Source organism: Onychostoma macrolepis, chromosome 13 (assembly GCF_012432095.1).
Source record: "Onychostoma macrolepis isolate SWU-2019 chromosome 13, ASM1243209v1, whole genome shotgun sequence".
Taxonomy (NCBI): domain Eukaryota; kingdom Metazoa; phylum Chordata; class Actinopteri; order Cypriniformes; family Cyprinidae; genus Onychostoma; species Onychostoma macrolepis.
Window position 1 is genome coordinate 26,130,502 of NC_081167.1, and position 27,208 is coordinate 26,157,709.

The 27,208-nt window shown below is 35.3% G+C and overlaps 1 protein-coding gene across 8 annotated transcripts in view; it reads left to right on the forward strand.

Annotated features, from left to right (window-relative positions):
* The first annotated feature begins 91 nt into the window (after positions 1-91).
* cpeb3 (cytoplasmic polyadenylation element binding protein 3) overlaps positions 92-27,208 on the forward strand; it is a 33,772-nt gene continuing 6,655 nt past the window's right edge. The window contains exons 1-8 of one of the 8 annotated variants that reach the window (XM_058795574.1): positions 1,283-1,406; positions 1,644-1,887; positions 3,049-3,749; positions 8,255-8,408; positions 15,701-15,757; positions 23,561-23,584; positions 25,580-25,747; positions 26,411-26,500. In XM_058795574.1, the coding sequence (XP_058651557.1) occupies positions 1,854-1,887; positions 3,049-3,749; positions 8,255-8,408; positions 15,701-15,757; positions 23,561-23,584; positions 25,580-25,747; positions 26,411-26,500 (1,228 nt within the window). In that variant the 5' untranslated portion in view covers positions 1,283-1,406; positions 1,644-1,853. Of the gene's footprint in view, positions 206-1,025; positions 1,407-1,643; positions 1,888-1,990; positions 2,879-3,048; positions 3,750-8,254; positions 8,409-15,700; positions 15,758-23,560; positions 23,585-25,579; positions 25,748-26,410; positions 26,501-27,208 lie in introns of those variants that run through there. The other 7 variants (XM_058795573.1, XM_058795580.1, XM_058795576.1 and 4 more) reach the window with 7 other exon arrangements.

The window sequence follows — 27,208 nt, forward strand, 5'->3', positions numbered from 1 at the left end:
CGGACGCAACAACGCGCCTGCGCGAGCATTAACTTGACTCGCGCGAGAGCACAGATGCACCATGGGACGTGTAGTCTTCATGTCATGTAGCCAAAAATATAAAAATTTATGTTCTCGCAGAGGCAGGCAGCCTAGAGCAAGAGGGACTACGCCTGCTGGAGCAACATGAAGATACATATTTGGCTTCAGAATACCTCGTATTGTGGTAAGGAGAGTCAACATATTCCAGTACAATTTATAAATGATTAGAATGCATATTTTATTGAACATGGCAGAGCATCCAGGAAATAATAATAACATGAGTGAGGGCTTCATTCATTTCCCTTTTCATATGGCATATGGTTAGGTAATTATATGGTGTTTGTTTATTGCTGATGTGTTATGATTTGATCCTTTCTTTTGTTGATTTTTCTTTTATTGTGTTCATTGCTACATATGAGACCTGAAGTGACATGCATCTTCTGCTATTCTCTGTAAAATTAACTCTACTATTCTTCTATAGGAAAATGCCCCAAATGTGACCCACGTTGGTCAATTTCAATCACTTTTTGCATTTTATAATATTTTCTGTATTTCATATTAACTTATTTATTAGTATTAGTCAATGAATAGATATCTTAGAGCTAATTTAAGTTAATTATTTCATAAATTAATTTCCTTTATGGCAGGAGCAGTGAATCTGGAGCCATGTAGCAGATTTGCAGATTTATTTTGAGATTATCTTGATATTTGATATAGTACAATCTTATATACCAATTAGCCTATGCCTAAGTCATATGAATGCCTAAAACTGTATTCTTTCATCAATTAAAGGTCATTTTGTTGTGCATTTAAACATTGTCACTACCTGGCTTTATATTGGGTTATAAAATGGATAGGTCTTGTCCTGGCTTCTTGTTGTTCAGTGCAGAGTTCCAGCATGTTAAAATCCACAATATATCAAAAAATATGATGCAAAACCTGTTCATCATATCACTGCGCATCCTCCTATATCATATTGTTTTGTTGCATATCGAAGTTCTGTTATGTCAGGTAGTATTTCTTCTATCATAAGGGTGCTTTGCTAAATAAAATCATGTTTTCTTTAAAAATTGTGTCTTTAATATTTAGTAGCCAATTTAAAGGCCAAACCATCTGGACCATAATATATTGGGACTGTATCCTAAAGGGTTAAACTGTGATTTGCATGTTATATTATAAGCTTTGCAACATGTCATATAGTGCGTTTGATGGCTGTATTGACAGAAAAACTACAATTCCCACAATCCCTCAGTGCATCAGCCATGCGCCGCAGTCAATCAGCTGTTGAGGCGACTGCAGAAGGGCAGCTCATCTGTCATATCAAAACCCAGGCGAGACAAACAGAAATAGCCTTATTTACAGAATCCCAAAAGGTGAACGATAAGGTAAAGTCTGATTCATGTACAGCGGGGGGGGAAAGAAAGGAAGGGAAAAGAGTCAACCCATCAGATGCATGTTATCTGTGTTTAATAGTAATAGCTATTCTGAGTTGTGAGCGGCGGATTAAAGTGTTGGATTTGATTTCTTTCCCTTTCCAATAACCCGGTGCATTTAATAAGTGCATTATAATATACATGCATGTGTTGTGCCGGTATAAAGCAATATTATTTACTGTCTTTTAGATGGTCAACGCGTGCTGTGAAGTGATGATTTCTATAATGACCTTGAATATGCAGCTCTAATGCAGCAAAACGAGGATTAACGGACGGAATATTTGGCAGAAACGCTCTTCATCTTGTTACGATCGTCTATTCTGATTAAAATTTGATTAAAGGTTGAGTTCATAAATCCATCAGGCTCGCTGAAACTGTCGCATTCTCGGCCTGTTTTTCATGGGAATATATATTTGGCATCGTAGAAACCCAGGTATGTAGAAATTGATGTAGATACTTTTTTCCATATGGTTAAAACATCTTTTAGCTCGATCTTTTTTGCATAAGAAATGGTTGGCTAACTCTTCACAAAATTGGTAAACAATACATGAGACATAATTCCTAAAGCGTGCAAAATAGAGATGTGTCTCGGATATGTCTAAATATTAAGTGACTAAAAGCCATGAAGTGAAAAAAAATAAATAAAAAGCTTTAGGGATTTCTGTTGCGTAGATGTTTTGTGCAGCATTGCTGGGTGTAACCCAAGATCCTGCAGCAAATATAACCTAGTTGCTGAGCTGTGCCTTGGTCTGTTGTACACCATCCGAGTCAAAATGTCTGAACACATAGTTTACAAACTTGTGCTTAGAACTGTACATGTTCTTTCTTCCTAGATATGTACTTTACTGATTGTATGAATACACAAAAATAGATAAGATGCATAATAATTTGCACAACATATATTACGATACATTTGTAAGAATAAACATGTAGACATCATAAATACACAACAAACTATCGTTTGACACAGTACCAACGCACAAAAGGTATTGCACATTATATTGTATAGGGATGAAGTCACATGTAATATCAGCATGCATTCTGTAATGCACTGAATCAACAAAATTAGTTAGACCTATTATTAGCTGCAGTAGTGTTGCAAAACTGCAGAGAAACTTTTTGCACGTTTGTATTTGGCTAAGCAGCTGTCATTCAAAAGCCAACTTCGCGAAGTCTTACGATGACTGTAAAACAAATCACTGTACACGCTTAAAAGTAAACCATGCAAACCTCTTTTCCCCATTTTTTTATGCGTGTCTCTTTTAACCTTGCTGAAGGACGCAGCTGTATTTATTGACGTATGCAAATTGAGGGGCGGGGCTTGTGAAAAAAAAAAAAGAAAAAAAAAAAAACAGGAACAAGAATCAGTTTCTCATTTCTGTCTGGAGTTCCGGTGAGAGAAAAACGAGACGTGGCGAAAATTGGTGAATATCGGTGACCTCCGAGCTTTTCTCTCCTTTATTCGTGTTGCGAGGGGGGTAAAACCGGAGTACAGACAGATCCTGATAGCTTCATGGCTGATCAGGGGCTCATTAATAATAAAAACCCCGGCCCGATCGCTGTGATCAATAATAACTGATCATCTGTGTTTCAGCTCAAAACATGCAGGATGATTTACTGATGGACAAAAGCAAAGCTCAGCCTCACCAGCACCAAGAGCCGTCAAATACAGAGCCTCCATCCACCCCGACCCCCTCCGAGCCTCCGGTCCTGGACGAGCAGAACCACGTCGGTCACAACGAGCGGGTCGCCATGGAGTCTCCGGTGTTACCGGGTTTGGGTTTCCCTCAGGATTCCTCTCTCTCGCCGTCGTTCGGCAGCACTTGGTCCACCAACGCCGTAGACGAAGGCTTTTTCCAAGGGATTCCGTCGGTAAACGGAACGATGCTTTTTCAAAACTTTCCCCATCACGTCAACCCGGTGTTCGGAGGTAATTTTTCCCCGCAGATGAGAAGGTCTCCGATGAGTGTGAACCAGAGGAACCCCTACAGCCACCAGACGCTCATCAATAAAGTGTCCGCGTCGTCCGCTTCCTCGTCCGCCTGGAATAACCATCAGAACGCGGTGTGGAGCTCCGCGGCGAACCCCTGGAGCGGCAGAGACCCGCGGAGAGCGCTCGGGCTCGGCGTCCCGTCTCCGCTCAACCCCATCTCCCCGACGAAGAAGCCCTTCCCGAGCAATGTCATCGCACCCCCGAAATACCAGAGACCAGGAGCCCTGCAGAAACCCTGGATGATCTCCGAGCCTCCGGAGCCCTTCAGAACCGACAACAGCAACAACATGCTGCCATTTCAGGTGAGATTCGTCGTTCATACATTGTTTGTACATAAAAGTCAGAAACGCGTAGAATTAGGAAAACATTTTTATTTATATTTTTATATACAGCCTATAATTGTTATAGAACTTTGTGAATATAGTGATGATAATGCATCAAAGCATCCATAAAATACAGACATCTGTGTTTATACATAATGTATTATAATGGTCATAAAATATTTATAGACGTAATTGATCATAAAATGTAATTTATAGGCATGCTACATTATAATTATACATCGAAAACAGTTATACATAATATATATGTAATAAAACATAATGCATTGTTTATACATAAAAGTCAGAAACATATAATTAGGAATAACATTTTTATTGGTATTTTTTATTTAGCCTATAATTGTAAAACAGACATTTGAATTTACATAATGTATCATACTGGTCATAAAACAATTTATAGACATAATTTATCATAAAACATAATTTATAGACATGTTACGTTATAATAATACATCAAAAACAGTTCTATGTAATATATTCAAAATAAAACACTGTAATTTTCACATGAGTATCATTTTATTTTTGTTTATTTTTATGTATTGAAGGATATGACTGTGTGACCAAATCTCTACAGATGAGATTCAAAACTTTATATATACTTAATTCACAGAAATACCTGTTATTCTGATATCTCTTATGTTTCTCTGACTGTAAAGTAGAGTTGTTTTGGATTATTTTCCAGCTGTTTCTATAAATGTCATTGTAAGGTGGAAGGGTTCAAATTCCCATCAGAGGTTCTCCTGCAGCTCATTTGGGGCGTTTAAAGGGAACACCACTCCAATCTGATTGGTGCTCGTTGGGTGAGGGGGCGGGGCCTGCTCTGGCTGTCATGAACCGAAACATTATTGCATACTGTTGACAAGTGATATTCTCAGATAGAGGACATTGATATTTTTGTTTCAACAAAGCAAATTTCTTAATTCTTACGATTGTTTAAGCATTGTCGGATTCTGCTGTTTGAATGTTTTTACACAATTGGCAGGAATTATTATGCTTAGGAATTTTTTTTTTTTACTTTTTATTTATTTAATTTTTTTGATGAGTCATGCTCACAGATAAAGAGTTTGTTTAAATTGCACTTTGTTAATGAAACTAAGTGAACTGAAAGATTTCTAAAAAAAATACTGAGCATGAGAAGCAATTAAAAGAGTAAAAATTTTATTTGCATTTATTTTTAGAATGCAGCTTTTGCCTATGAAAGACTTGATTTTGTCTCACTAAAACTGGCTTTGAGCATGTGAGATTCACCTTCTTAAAAATGCATAATTTCTGCTTTCAAATATTCGAATTGAATTTTGTCAATTTTGTGTACTGATTTGTTTGGATGTACACCTTGGTGTTCTTAATTAAATTGCAACACAAATATGACAATTCCACTCAACCTCGGCCATTGAAAAACACATATTAGCTGACCGCTAATGTTTTTCACATGAAAAGTGTTATTTTAAGTCTGATGTCATGCACTTTTGCCCACAATGCTGTCAGTTTCCTGATATTATAGATCGGTTTTGTCATCATTATGTGAACGTCTGCGACGCATACAATACCCTCATTAAAAACAAATCAAGGGCATTTCCGTTGGAGTTAATGCAAACTAAAAAATATAACCAATCACAAATTTAAAATATTTGACAGACCACATTTTTAGGAACATATGTAGTTTTTAGTTTAGTAGGTAAAATATATAAGGTATGCAAACAGGCAAGATTTGGCATGTGTGTGTGTTGTTTAATGCTGAAATATGTGTGGCTCGTGTCTGATAGTGACTGAAGTGAAGAGCTCAGCGTTTTGATTGCTCATGATTTTCACAAAGTGGGCAGATTTTTATCTGGAACCTGAGAGGGGAAATATCGCTTTTTGAATGCTCAGCCAGTTGCGTGACAATGGGCTCGATGTGCAAACAATGTGCTTCCCTCAGTTGGCCTCTGCCCACTGCCGTATTCATCCACACACTTGCACCGGCTCACTCTCTCTGTCACTTTTCCTTTATTCTTTTGCTCATTGTTTTTAACTTGTTTGATTGCATGCAGTCATCTCACCTGATTAGTGTTTGATAGTGAGAGGGCAGGAGAAACACTGAGGTAGAGATGATGACTAGCAGTCATGTGGCACAGCACGAGTTTGAAATTCATAGTGCTTCTGATCAAAAAATAGATAATGTTGTTGCCCTGAGTGATTTTTATTTTTTATTTTTTATGTGTGTTCACATATTGTGAATATAAATATTTGCTACAAACTGACAGCCTGTTCAGTCTGACCAAAAAATGGCAAAAGCTGACCAAACTCATCAGTTCCATCTGGAACTTTTATAAAGATTGCTTTTGCTTCTTGCTCTTGATCTTGCTTTTATAAAGATTCAAGATCATTGTCATCTGTACTTCAGTACAGTGAAATTTTTTCTCTTGAAAAGATGGGGTAGAAGAGCATTGAAACAATATAATAAAAAGACAATAAATATTAGAAAATGAGCAATAAGAGACAATGAAAATAATAAGAAACAATACAACCCAACTGGAAACTGTACACAATACAAAAAGTACCTAAAGTGAGCACTTTCGAGGAAGAATTAATTCCCTTTTCACTTCAGTTTTGTTGTAGTCATGGTCACTTAATTTCAAGCATGAAATTAAGTGACAATGACTACAACAAAACTGAAGTGAAAAGTGAATTAATATATATATACAGTCATGGCCAAAAATATCGGCACCCTTGGTAAATATGATCAAAGAAGGCTGTGAAAATTAATCTGCATTGTTAATCCTAATAAATGTTTTTCTCAGATACACGTTGGACACAGTTATTGGCATCTCTAGAAATTCTTATGAGTAAAATATCTCTGAAGTATATTCCCATTCATATTCACAATTTTGAGCAATCCAGGGTGATTATGAACATGAAATTATCCAGCCATGGCTTCCTGTTTCACAGAAATATAAATAGGAGGGAAAACAAAGCCCAAATGCCCTTAATCATCCATCACAATGAGAAAAAACAAAGAATATATTTCTGATGTGCAGCAAAAGATAATTGAGCTTCACAAATTAGTGAAGTGGCTTTAAGAAAAGAGCTAGAGCAGTGAAAATTCCCATTTCCACCATCAGGGCAATAATTAAGAATTTCCAATCAACATAAAATGTTACGAAACTGCCTGGAAGAGGACGTGTGTCTATATCGTCCTAATGCACGGTGAGAAGGAGAGTTTGAGTGGCAGAAAATAGTTGAGTCTCGGGGTCAGACAAACTTTAAAAACAAATTGTCAAACAGCACCTACATCACCACATGTTGTTTGGGAGGGTTTCAAGAAAACTTCTCCTCGCTCATCCAGAAACAAACTCCAGCATATTCAGTTATCAGACACGACTGGAACTTCAAATGGGACTGGCTTCTATGGTCAGATGAAACTAAAAAATGAGCTTTTTAGCAGCAAACACTCAAGATGGGTTTGGTGAACACAGGGATAAAAAGTACCCCATGTGTACAATGAAATATACTGCTGTATTTTTGATGTTGTGGGCCTATATTTCTGCTGGAGGTCCTGGACAGCTTGTTTAGAAACATGGCATCATGGATTCTATCAAATACCAACAAATAAAAAAAATCATCTGTTGGAAATCTTATAATGGGCCATGTTTGGATCTTCCAACCGGACAATAATCCAAACACAAACCTCAAAACAACACAAAAATGGGTCACTGAGTACAAAACCAAGCTTCTGCTGGCCATTCCAGTCCTCTGACCTGAACCCTGTAGAAAATGAGTGAACTGAAGAGAAGAAGCATTAATAATTTTATTATGTGCTTTTGTTATTTATTTATTTAGTTAGTTAGTTTGTTTTACTATTTCTAATTAACCTTATTTCCATTTCTGTCATTTTAGAACTTCAGTGATTAGTAGCCAAAGCGACATTTATCATTTTCAATTTCAATTTCAATTTTTAAACCTGTTATCTTAATATTAGATTTAAATGTAATTTTATTTGATCTTTATTTCAGTTAACAAAAAGGATTTTTAATAGTTTTAGTTGACAGTAACAACACCGTCATGAACTGGGTTTGAATTGTTGAGTTGTTTTACACCAGCCTGTTTTTTTAATTTTATTTGTTGTTGTTTTTTGGCGGTATAGATGATTTCAGATTTACCCACCCATAAATGACATGTATAAACAAACAAAAACTGTGTTTGTTCACTTTACATATCAGTCGGGTAGTTTCGTATTGTCTATTTGGATGGTTCCTGGTCAAAATAAGCTACAGAGGTGTAGAATGTTGCTGTTCAACACTTGAATATGTTCATAAAAATGCTACTGAAGAGTGAAAACATGTAGAAGACATTCAAAACCATTTCTGGCATCTAGTTTGTTTAAGTCTGAACTTGGCCCTAACCTCAGGACTGATGCTAATTTGAAATGGTGATGGAGTGACTCATCTTTAACTTCTGACTTTTGACCCAGTCCTTCTGTCTTTCAGGAAAGGAATCGCCCCTTTGACCCATTCAACTTGCAAACTTTGGAGAATTCCTTAATGGACATGATTGGGACAAACCATGACAAAGGTAAACATCACCCTGCTGCTGGCCCACCAATGACAATCGCTGATATTATATGGAGGAATCATTTTGCAGGTTAGGACTATTTATACATCCACACTTCTATGTTCTTTTGACCTCAAAATATTCAAAACACTTGGCTTAAATTATGAATATTTGTTTGATTTGGTGTATTTCTCTGCCACTACATTTTAATTTGTGCTTTTAATAATTGTTATTTATTAACAATTGTTGCAAAATATTGCGTAAATATTTTAAATAATATAATACACACTACTGTTCAAAAGCCTGAGGTCTTTTTTTGTTTGTTTTTTTTGTTTTAAAGAAGCACTGTTGTTGAGCAAGGACACATTAAGTTGATCAAACTGACAGTAAATACATTTACAATAATTTCTTTTTCAAATAAATGCTATAATATTTAGCAGCACAACTGTTTTCAACTTTGATAATAATAATAAATATTTCTTGAGCAGCAAATCAGTATATTAGAATGATTTTTTTAAGGATCATGTGACACTGAAGACTGAGTAATGATGCTGAAAATTCAACTTTGCATCACAGGAATAAATTTAATTTTAAAATATATTCAAACAGAAAACTGTTATTTTTAATTGTAATAATATTTCTTAATATTACTGTATTTTTGATCAAACAAATGAAGCCTTGGTGAGCATAAGAGACTTCTTTCAAAAACCCAGTACAGTACAGTAGTGTCAATTATATAAATACAACTGTCTACTGTATATACTCAGAAATGTTTGTAAAATGTATTTGTTTGTATTTTAGGTTTTTCACATTTATTATTCCATAATTTTGATCAGTACAGTATTCAGTGATTCTGTACAGACTGTTTGCTGAAGGGAAAGTTTAGTAGTTGTGGGAAATTTTCTCATGTGATGTTTTAAGATCACACTAGAGTCTCATGGGATATCATGAGAGATGGCTTTCCTCTTGTAGACAATGGAAGCGTGTAAAACAGGAGGGGAGGGAAATTGTTTTTATGTGCTGGATGCATGGAGAGCCACATCAGGGGCCCCGTCTCAGGTGTGGAGCTGTTTTTCCAGATCTGGGTGAGAGAAGAGCTGTGAAGAGCTACATTATGGGAATAGATTTAGGTAGTTGTGGGTCAAATGTGTCTGTGAAAATGAATTTGGCAGTTATAGGATCTGAATACTTGAGTGAACACCCCTGGAATAAAGCAGAAAATCCTGACCGACTACCAGACAACCTGGCAAAACTGCTCACCTCGAGCAGATGTCAGTAAAGTAGACTATGAACAGAAAAAAGACGGCAAAATATTTGCATCAAACCCATCTTTCTTGGAACATCTAAAGTCCTTTCCAAATGATTCCATTTAAATTTCCAAAGAAACCTGTTCCCATCTTGCATCTGCATGAATAGTGCTTGTGCTTCGTGTGTGTGTGTGTGTGTGTGTGTGTGTGTGTGTGTGTGAAATGTGGTGAGTCACTGCAGTTTTGGCATCTGCTTGTCATGACATTTATGTTGTTGTTGATAAGGTTACAAGAGGTCATTAACCGATCAATGATCTGTAAAACAGACTCATTACTCCAAATCAGTCTGTTGTTTTTATGGAATGAACTGGAAATTGTGATCATCTTTTTTTCTGTGTTGTGATGTATGTTCAAGTGAAACAGCTTCTTGAGGGCAGAAGTTGATTGTGTCCATTTGGAATTGTTTGGATTGTTGTCATTTGCTAATTGCTGCAATCTTATCATAGAATATATACACAAGTCAAAATTTCATCATCCGTTTTATCTATTGATAGTATATCAAATGGCCTCATTTCACATGCGAGGGTGTTTAAAAATAAGTCTTAAAGGCACAACTGCAAAAAAAAAAAGACCTGTTTATTTCTAAAGTAAAGAAAGAGGGAGGAAAATGGGTGTGAAAAACTAATTCTTCACTATTTTTGGCACAAAAAGTAAGTTGATTAAGAATGCATAAAAAACATAGAAGAATTATGGTGTGGCTCCTTTAAAGGAATTGAATAATTTGCCCAAACAATTCTGTCATCATTTCCTCCCCCCTAATGTTGTTTCAAACCTGAATGACTTTCTTCTGTGGAAATCACAAATGAAGGAATTTTGAAAATAAAAACAACTTTCACTATATGGACAATAAAGTGGACAAGTTTTTAAATATCTTCTTTTGTTTTCCACAGAAGAAGGAAAGTCATACAGGTAAGTGTGACAGCACTTTAGTTTTTGGCTGAACTAACCATTTAAGTTTGCTCTCTGTCTGAAGTGGATGATTTTCTTGGTTTTGCTCCAGATGTCCTCAAGTCTTTGGTTCAAAGGGTCTTCTGAGGTGTTTTGAGCCTGTTCACACTTCTGAATCCACATTAATCCGATTGAATTTGGAGGAAAAGTTGTGTTTTGAAATGCAGAACAGAATGATCTGCATCTGAGCACAGTCTCATTCGCTTTCTGAGGTCCCAACATTGACACAAACACACACACACATACACGATCACAAAGATGCCTTTGTGCAAGCACACGCACACAGATTTCTTTTGGCCCTCTCACATGATCTGTCTTGTGTAACTATGACCAAAGGTTTGAACCAAATCGGTTGTTTCCTACACGTCATACGTTTTGAAAAATCTTCCAGAGCTTCACTGATACTGTGGTGACAGTCACAGCTCGGCAGTCTGATTTCATTCTGCTCAATAACTCAGCCATAATGATCAGACTGAGCTAGCTGATGAGAGGAATATATCTGAGGATACTGTTTCTTCACATCTGCACAAACTGGTTCCTCTCATTACAGTTAGAAGTAGGAAACGCTTGACAGGGTGACCTGTAATCTGGGACACTGAGGTCTGCTGGGTTCAGTCAGAGCTCAGTTTGACCCTGTAGGCTAAAGTTGAGACTGTATCTAAGATCATGATGCAAGATGTTTGTCAAGCCTAGGCTGGTGTGATTTTGAACGTTGACATTGATGAAAGTGTCTCAGGGTTCACGGTTCAACTCGTCCCGTATCGAAGGCCCAGGATAATACATACATAGAGCGTAAGCCAAAATGTCTCATTTTTCAAACTGTCACTCTTATTTGAGATCATGTGTTCGGACAATAAAAGATAAGCCTTCATGCTGAAGGTTTTTAAGTTTGCTTAAATAATTAGTATTGTTTAGTGATGTAACTGCTTCATTTTGATAAATTTGTATTCAACAGGGCTGTCAATTAACATTTTTTTATATTTTAGTGCAATTCATTTGTAGAGTTACATTGAACTTTTCAAAGTCAAATCAAATAAATGCCTTTAAAAGCATTTTAAAAATATCATGAATGGGTTTTATTTGTAATGTCTCATTTGTTAACATTAGCTAATGCATTAACTAACATGAGCTAGCAATAAGCAATGTTTTTACGGAATTGATCAACTTTTGATAATGTTAGTTTAATGAAAAAGTTCGCTCTCATGTTAGTTCACAGTGCATTTATTAGCAGGCAGATATAACTTAGTTAGTTAAAAATGTTGAGATTAACAGTAACTGAGATTAATAAATGCTGTGGGAATATTGTTCATTGTTATTGTTCATATTAACTAATGTTAACTAATGAAACCTAATTGTAAAGTGTTACCAACATATCTAATTATGTGAATCTTTGACTAGATTTAAAGGGATAGTTCACCCAAAATTGAAAATGAAATCATTTACTCACCCGTCACCTAAAACCATATGACTTGCATTCTTCTGTACAACAAAAAAGAAGACATTTTGAAGAATGCTTCAGCTGTTCATACAATAAATGTCAAAGGTGACCAAAATAATATTAAACGCCACTGAATTTCATTGTATGGACAACAAAAACACCACGCATTGTTAAAAATCATATGGGTGAGTAAATGATGCCAGAATGTTCATTTTTGGGTGAACTATATCTAACTGTTTGTCTCAGATTGTTGCACTGTTTTTCAGCAGTTTGTCAGTTCTCAGTGCACAGCATTTCGCTGTAGGGTCTTTTCTATTAATAGTTTAACATTGTTTGTCTTTCCTTAAAGCCGGCCTGTTAGGGTGGCCGTGTGAAGCTCAAGGTGTGTGAATGTTGATGTGAGTGTTGCTCAATTTCAAGGACATTACAGTCTCAGTCTGATTTTCCACAGTAAAAGCTTGTAGTGATGACTCCTAAAGCCAATTTCACGAGACTTTAGGAGACTGTCAGGATTTAATAATGTTGTTCATTAGAGTTCCTAATTGAAAAAGCAATATAGTTCAATACCAGGGATATGGAGATCAATGCAGCTCCGTGTGCAAATTTTCAAATGGTCAAAAATCAAATGTAGGTCACTTTGCATACAGCAGATTATTGTATTTAATGCTGAAACTCAAAATGTATAAGGTTTCTCTCTATCAAAACAATTGCATAGAACATGCAATTATGAAATTAACCACATTTTACGTTTCATGATGCCTTGCATCATTTAGTCAATAATTGTACTAAAACCATAGTCAGATTGAAAATCTTTCTTATTAGGTTTAATTGTTTAATATATATTCTACAGGGATTGAGACACAAGCTTTACGCCATTTGTAAAGTCCTTAGATGTTGTATTCTAACCTTTATTTTAAGCTGGTGTGTCAGGGGAAAAGTTGGCTTATGTGTATCTGTCATAACAAGACTAGAAAGTCACCCTCTTTCATGCAGAAGGAAAGTCGCTGACATTTGCTTCCAGAGTTCAGGCCTGATCAAACAGCGAGAGGGGAAAGGGAAATGCATGATTTGCATAACCATAGACCCCTGTGAGGAAATGTCAGGGGAACATGTTCGGCTCTATCTTTGAGGTGTCTCTTCCCTGTCAAAAGAATACTGATGTTAATCTTAATTGAATATGAGCTGTAGGTTTCCATTAAAAGTAGGTGCATCTTGCATGAGAATACTGGCAAATCCAGCTTAAACCAGATTAAGATGGGAGCATGGTAACTGGTTTCTAACAGGTCCAAGTTAGTCATTAGCTGGTTTTTAATTGATTGACTAGCTAGACTGCCATTACCTGGCTGGGCTTGTAGACCATATTGCAATAAACAGCTATAAAGGTCTCAAAACCAGCTTGACCACTGGAAGCTGTTGTGACCTGGTTTTATACTTGGTAGTTCATCTGGTGAACCCCGTAAACCAGCTTGGAAACTTGTTTAAGCTACCATTTTAAGCTGGTGATATATTTTACAGGATGGTAATGTTCAAACCAGAGATACTCAGTCTGTCCATTATGTCACTGTTGGGTCAGAAGAACCACAGCTGCAGTTGGTTAAAGACATGCTGGAGAAGAACTTAACACTTCCAGCTGTCTTTAAGTCTGAAACAAGTGAAACCAGCCTCAGAATAACATGCATCACTTTAATACTCCGCAGAAAGTGCAAAAATGTTGAGTTACAATAAGGTTTAGGCTTTGTTTATAACCATACTCATTTATTTATAGTTTACATTTCAATAAGCGTCTCCCATTATCTGCTTGACCACAAATTTTCTCATGTAAATTCCCTCACAGTGAATGTTTTAACCAAATGTATGTTGGAAAGGAAGTATTTGTCCATTTCTTTTAGTACTAAATGGTTTGTGTTCCAGCAAAAGTCCAAATATCTTTAAAACAAAATTAGATACAAGACCAAATTGAGTGACTGAATTTAGTTTCATGCCTAAATGAACGTAAACATAACATGCACTTAAATTCAAGATGATTTCTGAAAAAATTCAACTTCTTGTAGCAATGCAGAAAATAAATATAAAAATGTATGTTGAATGCACATTTTAATTGTGAAATTTCACAGGTGAGATCCAGACGTTTCAATAGAAATTTCTACAGGATGAAATATTTCAGATTTTGCAATGGGTTCAGTTTGGTCAAGCAAATTCGCTGCTCGGTCTAGAAATGAGTTTTGTTTCTGCTGTGCTTCATACATCACTACACTAATTGGCAATAGACAGTTTACATTTTTTGCCCGACAAAAATGTTGCCAAATGTGACCATACCTTAAGTCGCTTTGGGTAAACATCTCTGCCCAATGCATTATTTAATGCACATGCAATCTTGTTTTTAGGACCTTTAGTTATATAGTCTAGAAAACAAGAGAAAGATAATGACAAATAACAGTTTTTTGTTTACTGTATGTGAGTGTTGTCTGTTCAGAATGACTCAGCAGTGAAGCGTATTTGTATTTGAAGCGTAGGCTTTCTTTAAAGGGCATTGCGCTGTTGATTAGATGAATCACGGGGTGTTCAAAGGTGTTGATGCTTTATGATCAAATTGTGATGCGCCGTTCATTTAGAATCAACTTTACACCTTTTTATTAGTGTGCTTTGGCTATCATTGGCACATGTGCTGGTGGTTGAGCTGCTTTTGATTTGAATTATTGAGAAAATAGTCCAAATATGAAGGATGTGCTCTCAGCACAGCTGCTGGTTCTCACCAGAGACACTATATATAGCACATCACAGTAGTCCGAACAACACATGCAAGCTGGGAAACATTTGCCCTGTATGTTTTCCAATCTGACAGAGCCAAATACCTGTTGAAACCACACCACATTGCGCAAATTTCTCATCACTTGCCATTATTTGGCATTGGTTGAACCACTGAAGGACAGAGCATCTCTAGTATTCTTGGTGTGCTGTGGGGAAGAACTTTGCAAATGTGACTTGCAACGGTCCAGAATTTGCGTAAGAGCCCGTCGAGGCTTGCTTACAGCGTTCTCTGGAAGCCCACGGGAGCTTTGCTGTCATTTGTAACCAAAACTGCTAATGCAGGCACATTAGAGCTCTGACTCTGAAAATAAATCAACAGCTGTTTTACGGCCATGCAAATGAACTCTTCATGTGGTTACAGAGAACTCATGTATGATGTTCGCTGTGACAATTGACAAATCCTTTGGGGACATGTCCTCGTTAAAAAAACAATTCATAAATACATAGTTTTAATCTGAAAATGCAAATGCAAGTGTTTCATTAGTGAGGTTATAATTTAACTTTAAGCTCACTATATCAACATTTTGAAATGAGTTATAGCACTATTCATAATACAGTGCAAGTACGCTTTGCATTTTCGTCTATAACAGTAGTTTTGTTGCTTTTAGTCTGTTAGCTTTAAAGTAATCTATATGCTAAAATTCATCTGCACTCCTAAACGCTCACAAAAAGCAGAGATTTAAGGCATTTAAAATGAATAGTCTTCCAGGTGAATTGATTAAAAATATTGGTGTTTCAAGCCTTACATCTAATGTTCATGTCAGTTTAGTGAATTCAACTCTAATATTGTGTAAAAGGAGGGTAATAAACTGGTTTGCAGTATGTCGGATGTCTCAATGGTGTCATAACTCTCATGGCTTGTTTTTCTCATTACTTTGTAGGTCGAATGGGTCTCAACTTTCACCATCCAGTAGCGGAACACATATTACCACTGAACTGTGAGTATCTCTCTCTTACAGTATTTTATTAATGCTAATGAACACATGCTTTTCATTTCAGATGAACACAGTGTTTGATTTCTAAGGCAGCAATTACAACTTGTTGTATATCCCCTCGTATTTCAATCTGCTGAGACAAACCATTCAATATACACTACAATTTAAGAGTTATAATTGTTATATTCTATTAAAAAAGTTATATTCTATTATATTATAATATATTATCATTGCTGAAAACAGCTGTGCTGCTTAATATCTTTGAAGAAACCATGATACATTTATTTGAAATAGAAATCTTTAATAGCATTATAAATCAGTTTTGAACTACTTAATGCATCCTTGCTGAGTAAAACATTTTATTGATCCCAAACTTTTGAATTGTAGTGTATATGCTTATTTGCACAGTACCACTTTGTGTCTCCCCCTTGTGTCTGTTTCAGAATCTACCCATTCATTTAGTTGAGCAATTTTATTTAGATCTCTTCTGCTATAATTAAATTGTGTTGTATAGTTAATATATGTCCCTTATAATTTTCCATATCGGCCAATCAACCCATTTCAGTCTTTCATTAGTGTCTTGTAGGCCCCAGTGCAAAGTGCTGACCCTCTGTTTCCTTCCGTGGTGCCACCAAACCGCACACATGAGCATCTCCCCTGCTATGATTAGCAGCCTTGAAAGCTTATATACACACGGTCCTCCTCAGCTAGTGGCATACGGCCAGAGGAACAAACATGAAAGGAGTGTTTTTACCAGGGTCACAGTGACGACTCGAGCTAATCGTGCTCATTAGCCTGATGGTTGTAGTAGGTATCTGTGTATCTGCTGTAGGTACCACTGAAAAGCTTCGAGTGGGATGTTTGAGGTCTGGCGTGTCATTCGTGTGGTTTATGGATGCTGTTTGGTGGAAGCAGCACAGGAAGGAGCCGGCAGGGCCCGTGACCACTCGTAAAACCTCTAATTTGGACAATTTAACTGGGAGAATAGTTTCCATGTCTGTTTGTATGAACTCGCCTTTAAAGTTCAAAGTTGCACAGATTGAAGTTTGATAAGAAGTCTTTAAATTGTAGTCTTTTAGTGATTTAGATGATTTAACTACTTTTGCCCACCAGCCACCGCCCAGTTTGACCAGCCACATTTTTATTGGAAGTCTTATTATATTGAATGAATGAATGAAGCATTTATATAGCGCTTTTATTGTGTATTGCTATACACCCAAAGCGCTTAAAGTCTCTCCTCAACCACCACCACTGTGCAGCATCCACTTGGATGATGCGACGGCAGCCACAGGACAATGGCGCCAGTGCACTCACCACACACCAGCTACAGGTCTATCAGAGAGAGATAGAGCCAATCAAGTGGATGGGGATTATTAGGAGGCCATGATTGACAAGGGCCAGTGGCGGGACTTTGGCCAGGACACCGGGGTTACATCCCTACTCTTTACGATGAGTGTCATGGGATTTTTAATGACTACAGAGAGTCAGGACCTCGGTTTAACGTCTCATCCGAAAGACGGTGCTCTTTTGTCAGTATAGTGTCCCTGTCACTATAGACACTATAGACCCACACAGACCACAGGGTGAGCACCCCCTGCTGGTCTCACTAACACCTCTACCAAGAGCTACCTAGTTTTCCCAGGAGGTCTCCCATCCAGGTACTGACCAGGCTCAGCCCTGCTTAGCTTCCATGGGCAACTGGTCTTGGGCTGCAGGGTGATATGGCTGTGGCATATTATATTATATTATATTATATTATATTATATTATATTATATTATATTATATTATATTATATTATATTATATTATATTATATTATATTATATTAATTATATTAATTATATTATATTATATTATATTATATTATATTATATTATATTATTATATTTAGTGCTGTCAAACGATTAATTGCATCCCAAATAAAAGTTTTTGTTTACATAATATATGTGTGTATACTGTGTATACAAACACATGCATGTACAGTCATGGCCAAAAATATCGGCACCCTTGGTAAATATTATCAAAGAAGGCTGTGAAAATTAATCTGCATTGTTAATCCTTTTGATCTTTTAATAAAAAAATTCATTAAAATCTAACTTTTCATTGTATAATAAGAATTTAAAATGGGGGGAAATATCATTATGAAATAAATGTTTTTCTCTAATACACATTGGCCACAATTAACGGCACCCTTTTATTCAATACTTTTTGAACCATCCATTTGCCAGTTTAACAGCTCTAAATGTTCTCCTATAATGCCTGATGAGGTTAGAGAACACCTGACAAGAGATCAGAGACCATTCCTTCATCCAGAATCACTCCAGACCCTTTAGATTCCCAGCTCCATGTTGGTGCTTCTCTTCAGTTCACTCATTTTCTACAGGGTTCAGGTCAGAGGACTGGAATGGCCAGCAGAAGCTTGGTTTTGTACTCAGTGACCCATTTTTGTGTTGTTTTTGAGGTTTGTGTTTGGATTATTGTATGGTTGGAAGATCCAAACATGGCCCATTATAAGATTTCCAACAGATGATTTTTTTTATCTGTTGGTATTTGATAGAATCAATGATGTCATGTTTCTAAACAAGCTGTCCAGGACCTCCAGCAGAAATATAGGCCCACATCATCAAAAATACAGCAGTATATTTCATTGTACACATGGGGTACTTTTTATCCCTGTGTTCACCAAACCCATCTTGAGTGTTTGCTGCTAAAAAGCTCATTTTTTTTAGTTTCATCTGACCATAGAAGCCAGTCCCATTTGAAGTTCCAGTCGTGTCTGATAACTGAATATGCTGGAGTTTGTTTCTGGATGAGCGAGGAGAAGTTTTCTTGAAACCCTCCCAAACAACATGTGGTGATGTAGGTGCTGTTTGACAATTTTTTTTTAAAGTTTGTCTGACCCCGAGACTCAACTATTTTCTGCCACTCAAACTCTCCTTCTCACCGTGCATTAGGACGATATAGACACACGTCCTCTTCCAGGCAGTTTCGTAACATTTTATGTTGATTGGAAATTCTTAATTATTGTCCTGATGGTGGAAATGGGAATTTTCACTGCTCTAGCTCTTTTCTTAAAGCCACTTCACTAATTTGTGAAGCTCAATTATCTTTTGTTGCACATCAGAAATATATTCTTTGGTTTTTCTCATTGTGATGGATGATTAAGGGAATCTGGGCTTTGTTTTCCCTCCTATTTATATTTCTGTGAATCAGGAAGCCATGGCTGGATAATTTCATGTTCATAATCACCCTGGATTGCTCAAAATTGTGAATATGAATGGGAATATACTTCAGAGATATTTTACTCATAAGAATTTCTAGGTGCCAATAATTGTGTCCAACGTGTATCTGAGAAAACATTTATTTCATAATGATATTTCCATTTTAAATTCTTATTATCAAATGAAAGGTTAGAATTTTGTGAATTAAAAAAAAATAAAAGATCAAAAGGATTAACAATGCAGATTAATTTTCACAGCCTTATTTGATCATATTTACCAAGGGTACCAAGCACAGTATAAACATAAAAATTGTATGTTTATATATTAAATATATTTATATATGATAGAAAATATAAGAATATGAATATATAAATGTATAAATGTAAATATTTTCGAAATATATACTGTATGTGTGTGTATTTATATATACATAATAAATATACACAGTAAACGTATAATGTAAACAAAAACTTTTATTTTGGATGCGATTAATCATTTGACAGCACCATTATCGTTATCTCGATTTTAATTGATTAGTCTAATCTGTTTTCAGGTAATGGACGCAACATTGAAGGGCACCTCCCATCCAATTAATCGCAATAAGCATTGTGCTTTGGTACTTTTAATATGAAACAAAGTCTCAGATTTCAAATTCTGTCCATTAACAATAAATGCCGTTTTGGCGCTGTTTAATGTGGAGTGACAGATCACTGTAGCGCCTCAGTTCAACAGATGAGGCAGCGCGAGTCGCACGTGAACCGATCATCTCCTCCACATTAATACCAGTTTCAGCACAAAATAAACATGACTAAACATCCGAAGGTAAGTTAAAAGAAAGAGTACAACTTTACAATCCATATCCTGTCTCGTGTAATTGCTCAATCAGTGTTTCAGCCGCGCAACCTCAGAAACAGAGCTGGGTATTAATTGATTACATGTAATCAGATTCCAAAAATTAAGTACTTGTAATTAGAGTAAGTTACCTTTTAAAATACTCATAATCAGAGTACAGTTGCTTTTTATTGATTACATGATTACATATTATTCACACAATAGCAATAAATTATACATCATTTATTGATTCTGTTGAATTCCTCTTTTTTTGTCTTTTAAATTTTCCTTTCTAAAATAGTCTACTGCTTATATACACTCAGAAAGTCCAGTTTTGTGGACATTCACACAGAGATCAGTCATTATTCAGGTGGCGACAGAGGATTTGACCAATGGATTTACAAAAATCATTTCAGGTTTAAGAAGTGTTATCACTCAGTAGGTTATTTAACAATGTATTATGATGTATTATTGAAAGGCTTTTGTCTTTCAAACTCATTAAAATGCACAAATTCTCGTTATTTCTTATTTGCAGACATTCTCAAACTTTTTGTCATCTGAACTTCTTTCACCTGATATATTTACTTGAAAGGGGTGGTCAATCAGCAATTCTGTAAAAGACAATATCTCCCTTTGCATTGAACTTTGAGTATTGTAACTTTGCATATGTTGTTCATGCTCAAACAGCAACACACTAACAAAAGTTAAAAAAAGTGAAATCATAATCAATGACCCCTTCAAGTAACCCTGAGATTTAAAAAAATAAATAAATACAAAAATTTCAATAATTAAGTATCACATTTGCATATTCACAGTTCTCTGACATTGGTTAATGGTCATATGGCATGCAGGTAAACAAAATATTTTTTTCTTTTTAGCAAGTGAATTATTTTGATATTTTAAAATGATTTATTTTAATTTTTATGAGTTAATTACATGTTTGCCTTTCATTAAACTCACAAATCCCCTGCAGTTCCTTTACGAACCCCAGTTTGGGAAACCTTGATGTAATGTTTAATGCACTTCGTGTTGTTAATTACAATGAAAGGAATATATTTTCTCACTCGTATTTTTACATCATTATGGTACAAAATTATCCTGTTTAAATCAATGTGATAAACTAGTTAGGTCAAAAGTAATCTAAAAATAATCTGATTATATTACCTAAAATGTGTAATGTAATGGATTACGTTACTGACTACAATTTTTGTCATGTAATTTGGGATCAGTAACAGATTACAATTTGTAAGTAATCTACCCATGTCTGCTCAGAAAGCATATGCGGTGAGCATAAACTCGTTAGTCAGCCAGCAAAATAAACTGTAGATAGGAGCATTTTGCTAAATATATGCACCATATAACATTCATTATAATTTTTTACTGTTCTTTAATGTTTTATTTATGTTTAAATAAATCCGTCCAAGTTTTTCTGACAGACACTATTTAAGTTATTTCGATTATTGAATCGAATCATATCGGTAATCGAATTGCAAGCTTGTGAATGAGAATTCAATCGTGAAATTTGTGTCAAAATCCAGCCCTACTAATTATATTATATTATATTATATTATATTATATTATATTATATTATATTATATTATATTATATTATATTATATTATATTATATTATATTATATTATATTAAAGAAATATTACTTCATATTATATTCTTTATTTTTTTTTATCATTACATTTTAGATTTAATTAGTATATTAAAATGAGATGTATATTTATATAAATTTTTGTAATTTTATGTGATTTTGTATTATATTTTTATTTCAGTTTTAGTTTGGCTTCAATTTTATTTATTTTATTTACTTGTAGTAATTTTAGTGCTTTAACTTAAACAAATCAAACATTAGAAATGCTCCCTTGGCAACAAGTTTATTCATGTTTAATGTTTATTCAGTGTTTTCAGATTTACTACGGTTAACAAAAATGTTATAATAAAAACCCTGATTTACATAAATTTGCAAACAACAAATTTTAGTGGATCGAAAATGTAACCAATTTAAATTTACATTGGCTTTAAAAGTGAATTTGGATCACTTTGATTAATGTTGACTGACGGCAAAAAATTAATCAAACACATACATTGATGTTTTTTTCCATTTTAATGGCTTCATTCTTGTCTATATGTAAAATATGTTTAACCTGCCGCAGATTTAGCTGACTAGTCCGTGTTTTCAAACTGACATTGATATGCTGCCCTGCATGTCAAAAGTTGAACTTAAAATCTTAAAAATATGTCAGTCTTGTTGTGAGACGCTGAATAACAGTGAGACGTGCCGTAACGGCTAAAGATGTCCATCTAGTGCAAAAATACATAGTCAAGCACTTAAGAAATGCCTCAGATGAGCGCAGTATTTTTTGTGAACACCACCCTCACATATTTGTACTAGAAGCAAGAAGCACAAGTAGATTTTCTCATTATAACCCCTGATGGTCTGGGTCCACACATCTATAAAGCAAAACTGCACAAAAAATGCCTGGCTGGTGTTAATTTCACACCATGTTTAGAGGATAGAGTTTGTCGGACTCAGTGTTCTTGTTCTGTATCCCAGTGTGTCAAGGTTGTGTGTGATATGCTGTGACTTGTATTAAGAATCAGCCCGAGGGACTTCCACCAGTTGTGGTTACTCACTCTTAAATGTGACAGTGGTTATTCTTTAACAGAAAGAGAAACTGCTGTATCACTGTAACTTTCCTTTTTCTTGCTGCCCCACAGTCACTTCTCAAATACCCCGTCCATCTCTCAGGGTGTGTGGTGACTCACTCCAGACACAGTAGCTTTCTCCTTTCATTGTTGCTAGGAGTATGAGACCCCCATGACAACGCCGTCTCTGTGTACGCAGTGACTGCAGGCAGTTTTAATGAAAACCCAAAAAAGTGAGACGCCACAGAATGAGAACAATAACTCCAACTCTGAAAATGTCATGCATTCGGAGCCGTTCTCTATGGCTTTCTTTAGACCTACTTCAGGACCCTTCAGGATCTTGTTAAATAATAACATTACATTTTTGGGGGCATTTTTTTTTAAGGAGATTAATACTTTTTTTAAAGAAATTAAAATAATTCTGCAAAGATGCATTAAATCAATCAAAAGTTTAAAAAAAGTTCTATTCGTCATTGAATTCTTTAAAAAAGGACCGTTTTCACAAAAATATTAAACCGCATTCAACACTGATAATTTTCACTGAAGTAATGGCTGCTGAAAATGCAACTTTCCAATCACAGGAATAAAATACATTTTGAAATATATTAAAACAGTCATTTTACATGTATACGAATAAAAATATAATGCATTTTCAATTTTATTTATTTATTTATTTATTTGTTGGTAGCATTATAAATTAATTTATACCAGTATTTTTAACAACAAAATAAGAATTGAAAAAAAAAAATAATCCAATACACATAAAATTTCCTCACAATCTCTGTACCATTTGGATTTATTGGATTGTGTGGATTTGTTATTCCATTAGTTAGCTAACGTGTCAGTTTAACTAATTATAGCTCGAACAGGAAGATTCTGTTGTGTTCACCTGAATGAGAAGACTTTAGAAAATCCATGACATTTCTTGTGGCATCACCCAAAATGCAATGCATACACATTTTGCACTAAAGTGTTTCTGAATGCAGCGACAAGTGAAAACAAGCTTGAAAAAACCTGTCTGTCTCTCTTTCTCTTCTGTCTGTCCCCTCGTTCATGTCCCTCTCTGTCCATCTTTCTCTCTCTTCACTCTCGAGCAGCCAGGAGCTATGGTCGCAGAAGAGGTAACCTGTCGCCTTTTTATGTTTGTGCTCGCAGAAATGATGGGGCTTTTGCTCGGGCTGAATTCTTCATTGTCTATGAGGGTCACTGGGGGTCATAATATCATAATATGCTTCATTTGTGCAGTGATTGCATTAATTCATGATGATTTTGCCATTGTTTTCTGCTAATTGAAATATGTTATCGCATACATACAAAGGTATATTTTAGCTATTGGTTCCCTAACAAAATGATCAACGGAATATTGACAAAATCTGTTTGAAGTTAATCATATGGGCTTGCTGCAACTCTCATTTCAAGTGTTGGACTTGAGGTCCTTGCACACTGAGTCCAAAATTTTCAGGGTTTTTTTTTCCGTATTCGTCATCCTTTCCTATCAAAATGTTTGTTACGGATGCGAAAACACAGAAAATCGAACCTGATCCGAATTTTTTTATGACGGACGAAAGTTTCGGAGGCAGTGTGTAAATGTTATTGACACAACGCGAGGTCGTATTTATTTTTTAACGTGCGAAAAATTCGGACGGAAATTTCAGACTCTGTGTGCAATGACCTTAATTCTGTCATCCAGTTCTGTGTCAGAGGGTTTTGCACCTCACATGTGTTGGCTTTGGCTCTAGTTTGGTTCTAATTCTCCTCACATACCCCTTTTCCACCATGAACCACTAACTTATTACAACTGCAATCACTAAAGCTGTCTGAAAGTCCCAAATGTGGCAGGATGCCTTTAGTTAATGGACACCCTGATTCTATTTTTGACTCCACTCATTCCTCATCTGTCTAAAATAAATTGATTTGCAATCATAAATGTGAGTTCATTATTGTTTTTGTTACAGGTTTTAAACACAGATTAATTAAGACAGCATTTTGAAACTGAATTAAAAAACTTTGCATGTTTAAATATGTTCTCAAAACTAGGAATAACGATGGAAAAGGGATATCAGTGTTTGTGTCTAAAGGTCTTCCAATCACAGCACTAATTTCTTATTTATTTATTTATTTTTTGCATTGCAGTATGAAAATGTGCCTTGTTTTATGACGCTTTGAATATATCGATCGCATCTCTGTTTTTTTAACGTGTCTTCAGGTTAACACTTCACAAGTATGAGTAAGAAAATAAAGAAACGAATTGTCTTTTGCAATTATTGGAGGTTTTTATGTTTATGGTGCTTAAATGTATAATTTTATGAAAGCTTCATTGTTTCAACAATTCAGTTTTATGTAATATTTAATTAGTTAACTATTTTTAACCAAAATATATGGTTATTTATGCCATTATTGAATTAAATGTCATAATATATGTATATACTACCATTCAAAAGTTTGGGGTTTGAATGATTTTTTTCATGTTTTTATAAGAAGTCTCTTATGGTTACCAAGGCTGCGTTTATTTTATCAAAAATACAGTAAAATCAGTGATATTGTGAAATAATGTTCCAGTTTAAAATAGTTGTTTTCTGTGTAAATGTATTTTAAAAGGTAATTTATTCCTTTGATGCAAAGCTGAATTTTCAACACAGTTACTGCAGTCTTCAGTGTCACATGATCCTTCAGAAATCATTCTAATATGCTGATTTGCTGCTCAAGAAACATTTCTTATTATTATCAATGTTGAAAAAAGTAACACGTTTTTCGCGATTCTTTGAATATAAAATTTTAAAAAACAGCATTTTAATATAAATATGTCATGTCTTTCCTAACACTTTTGATCAATTTAATGTATTCTAGCAGAATTACATTATTTATTTATTTATTTATTTTTTTAAATGTTGTCACCCCAAACTTTTGAATGGTAGTATATTAAATTAAGTTAAATTTATATTATAATTTTCAGTTTAAATTAATTGGTGTAGAAATTGTGTTTTTTTTCTTATGTCGTCTTTATAATTTTTTTGTCCACTAATCAGTTTCTCTCCTCTGGCTTTCTCTCTCTTTCATCTCCTTTCCTGTGTGATTCCTCCTTCTCTCCTGTTTGTTGTCTCTACTTCCTGTTGCAGGTCGCTCTTCACTGTTTCCTTTCGAGGACGGCTTCCTGGACGATGGTCACGGTGATCAGTCGCTGACCCCTGGCCTGGGCTCGCCCACCCGCTGTCAGAATGGAGAGAGGATGGAGCGCTACTCCAGGAAGGTGTTTGTCGGTGGACTGCCACCAGACATCGATGAAGGTACATATACACACTACTCAGTCCTGAGCCTGAGTTTGGAGAGTATGTTAATTAATATTAATATTTGATAAATATTATGTGCGTTAAAGGTACGGTGTCATAAATCTAAAATCATTGTGTATATAATTTTCGTGCTGATATGTATCTGTTTCAGGTTTATTATCATTAAAGAGATAGTTCACCCAAAAATGAAAATTGTCATCATTGGTGAGCTATCCCTTTAACTAAAACTAAATGCAAAACTAATTAATAAATTAATATATAAATACTACATGAACTTTAAAAATTTTAAAAATGATAAAACTTTAATGACACTTTCTGAGAATGTGGGAACTTTATTTTTCTAATCATTTAGAGTTGTTTTTCACCTGGTTGCCAAGAAAGGTCAATAAAATTAAACGAACGAATGAATGAAAATAAAATAAACATTTCCATAAATTTGCCACCGACTCAAAGTATATCTTCAGATCAGAATATTATACAGACTGTGGGTTGTGTGGCTACAGAAAAACACCAGGAGATTCATGACTAAAGTCTTTTGATATTCATAGCAATGTCTGCATTTTAAAGAATGCTATTCAGAGGAGATGCAGTGATTGCTTGCTTCTTTACAGTGTTTAAAATCCATAATTCTGGCCTAAATACTTTCCATTTTTCCAACAGATGAGATCACCAACAGTTTCCGTCGCTACGGTCACCTGGTGGTGGACTGGCCTCATAAAGCAGAAAGCAAATCCTATTTTCCCCCTAAAGGTAATGACATTGACATCATCTCTCCTGCAGCACTTCAATACAGCTGCGGATGTTTAACAAATCAGTGACCGTATGATTCCCCTTGACATTTCCTTCGTTTGAGTGAAAATAGTGAAAGCATTGCGTCACAGCCGGTCAGAGAGCGTTTGTAATCAGCATGCACCTCAAATGAGTCTATTGTGTGGATGCCGGTCAGTGTTTAGTCTCAGAGCATCAGGAAACTGTTGTGTTGTGTGCGTCAGATTGGTCTCTATCGCTTCAAAGTGCCTCCAGGTGATCATTGCTGTGGCTTGAACAGATGCACACAGACAAGTACTTACAGATACACACCTAGAGGGCGAAACCTACTGCATTTCATCATGTTGCACACGTACATGTTTGTGTGAGGACATGGAAAGAGGTAACAGAGTTTGTTTGGAAGGGTAAACAGAGCACAGGTACAATCCACATAATCATGTCCTTGAAATTTGAACAAATATACTATATAGCCTACTTCATATTATACATGTATGTATGTATGTATGTATATTTGCTTAATTAACTTAGCAAATAGATATTTCCTTAAGTTATTTTCAAACTTAGTTATGCCTGTTATAATGTATTGTACAAGCTTTTGTTACTTTCACTGTTCATTTTATTGCTCTTATATATATATATATATATATATCTCAGTGCATCTATGCTTTTAATAATATAATAGTAATTGTA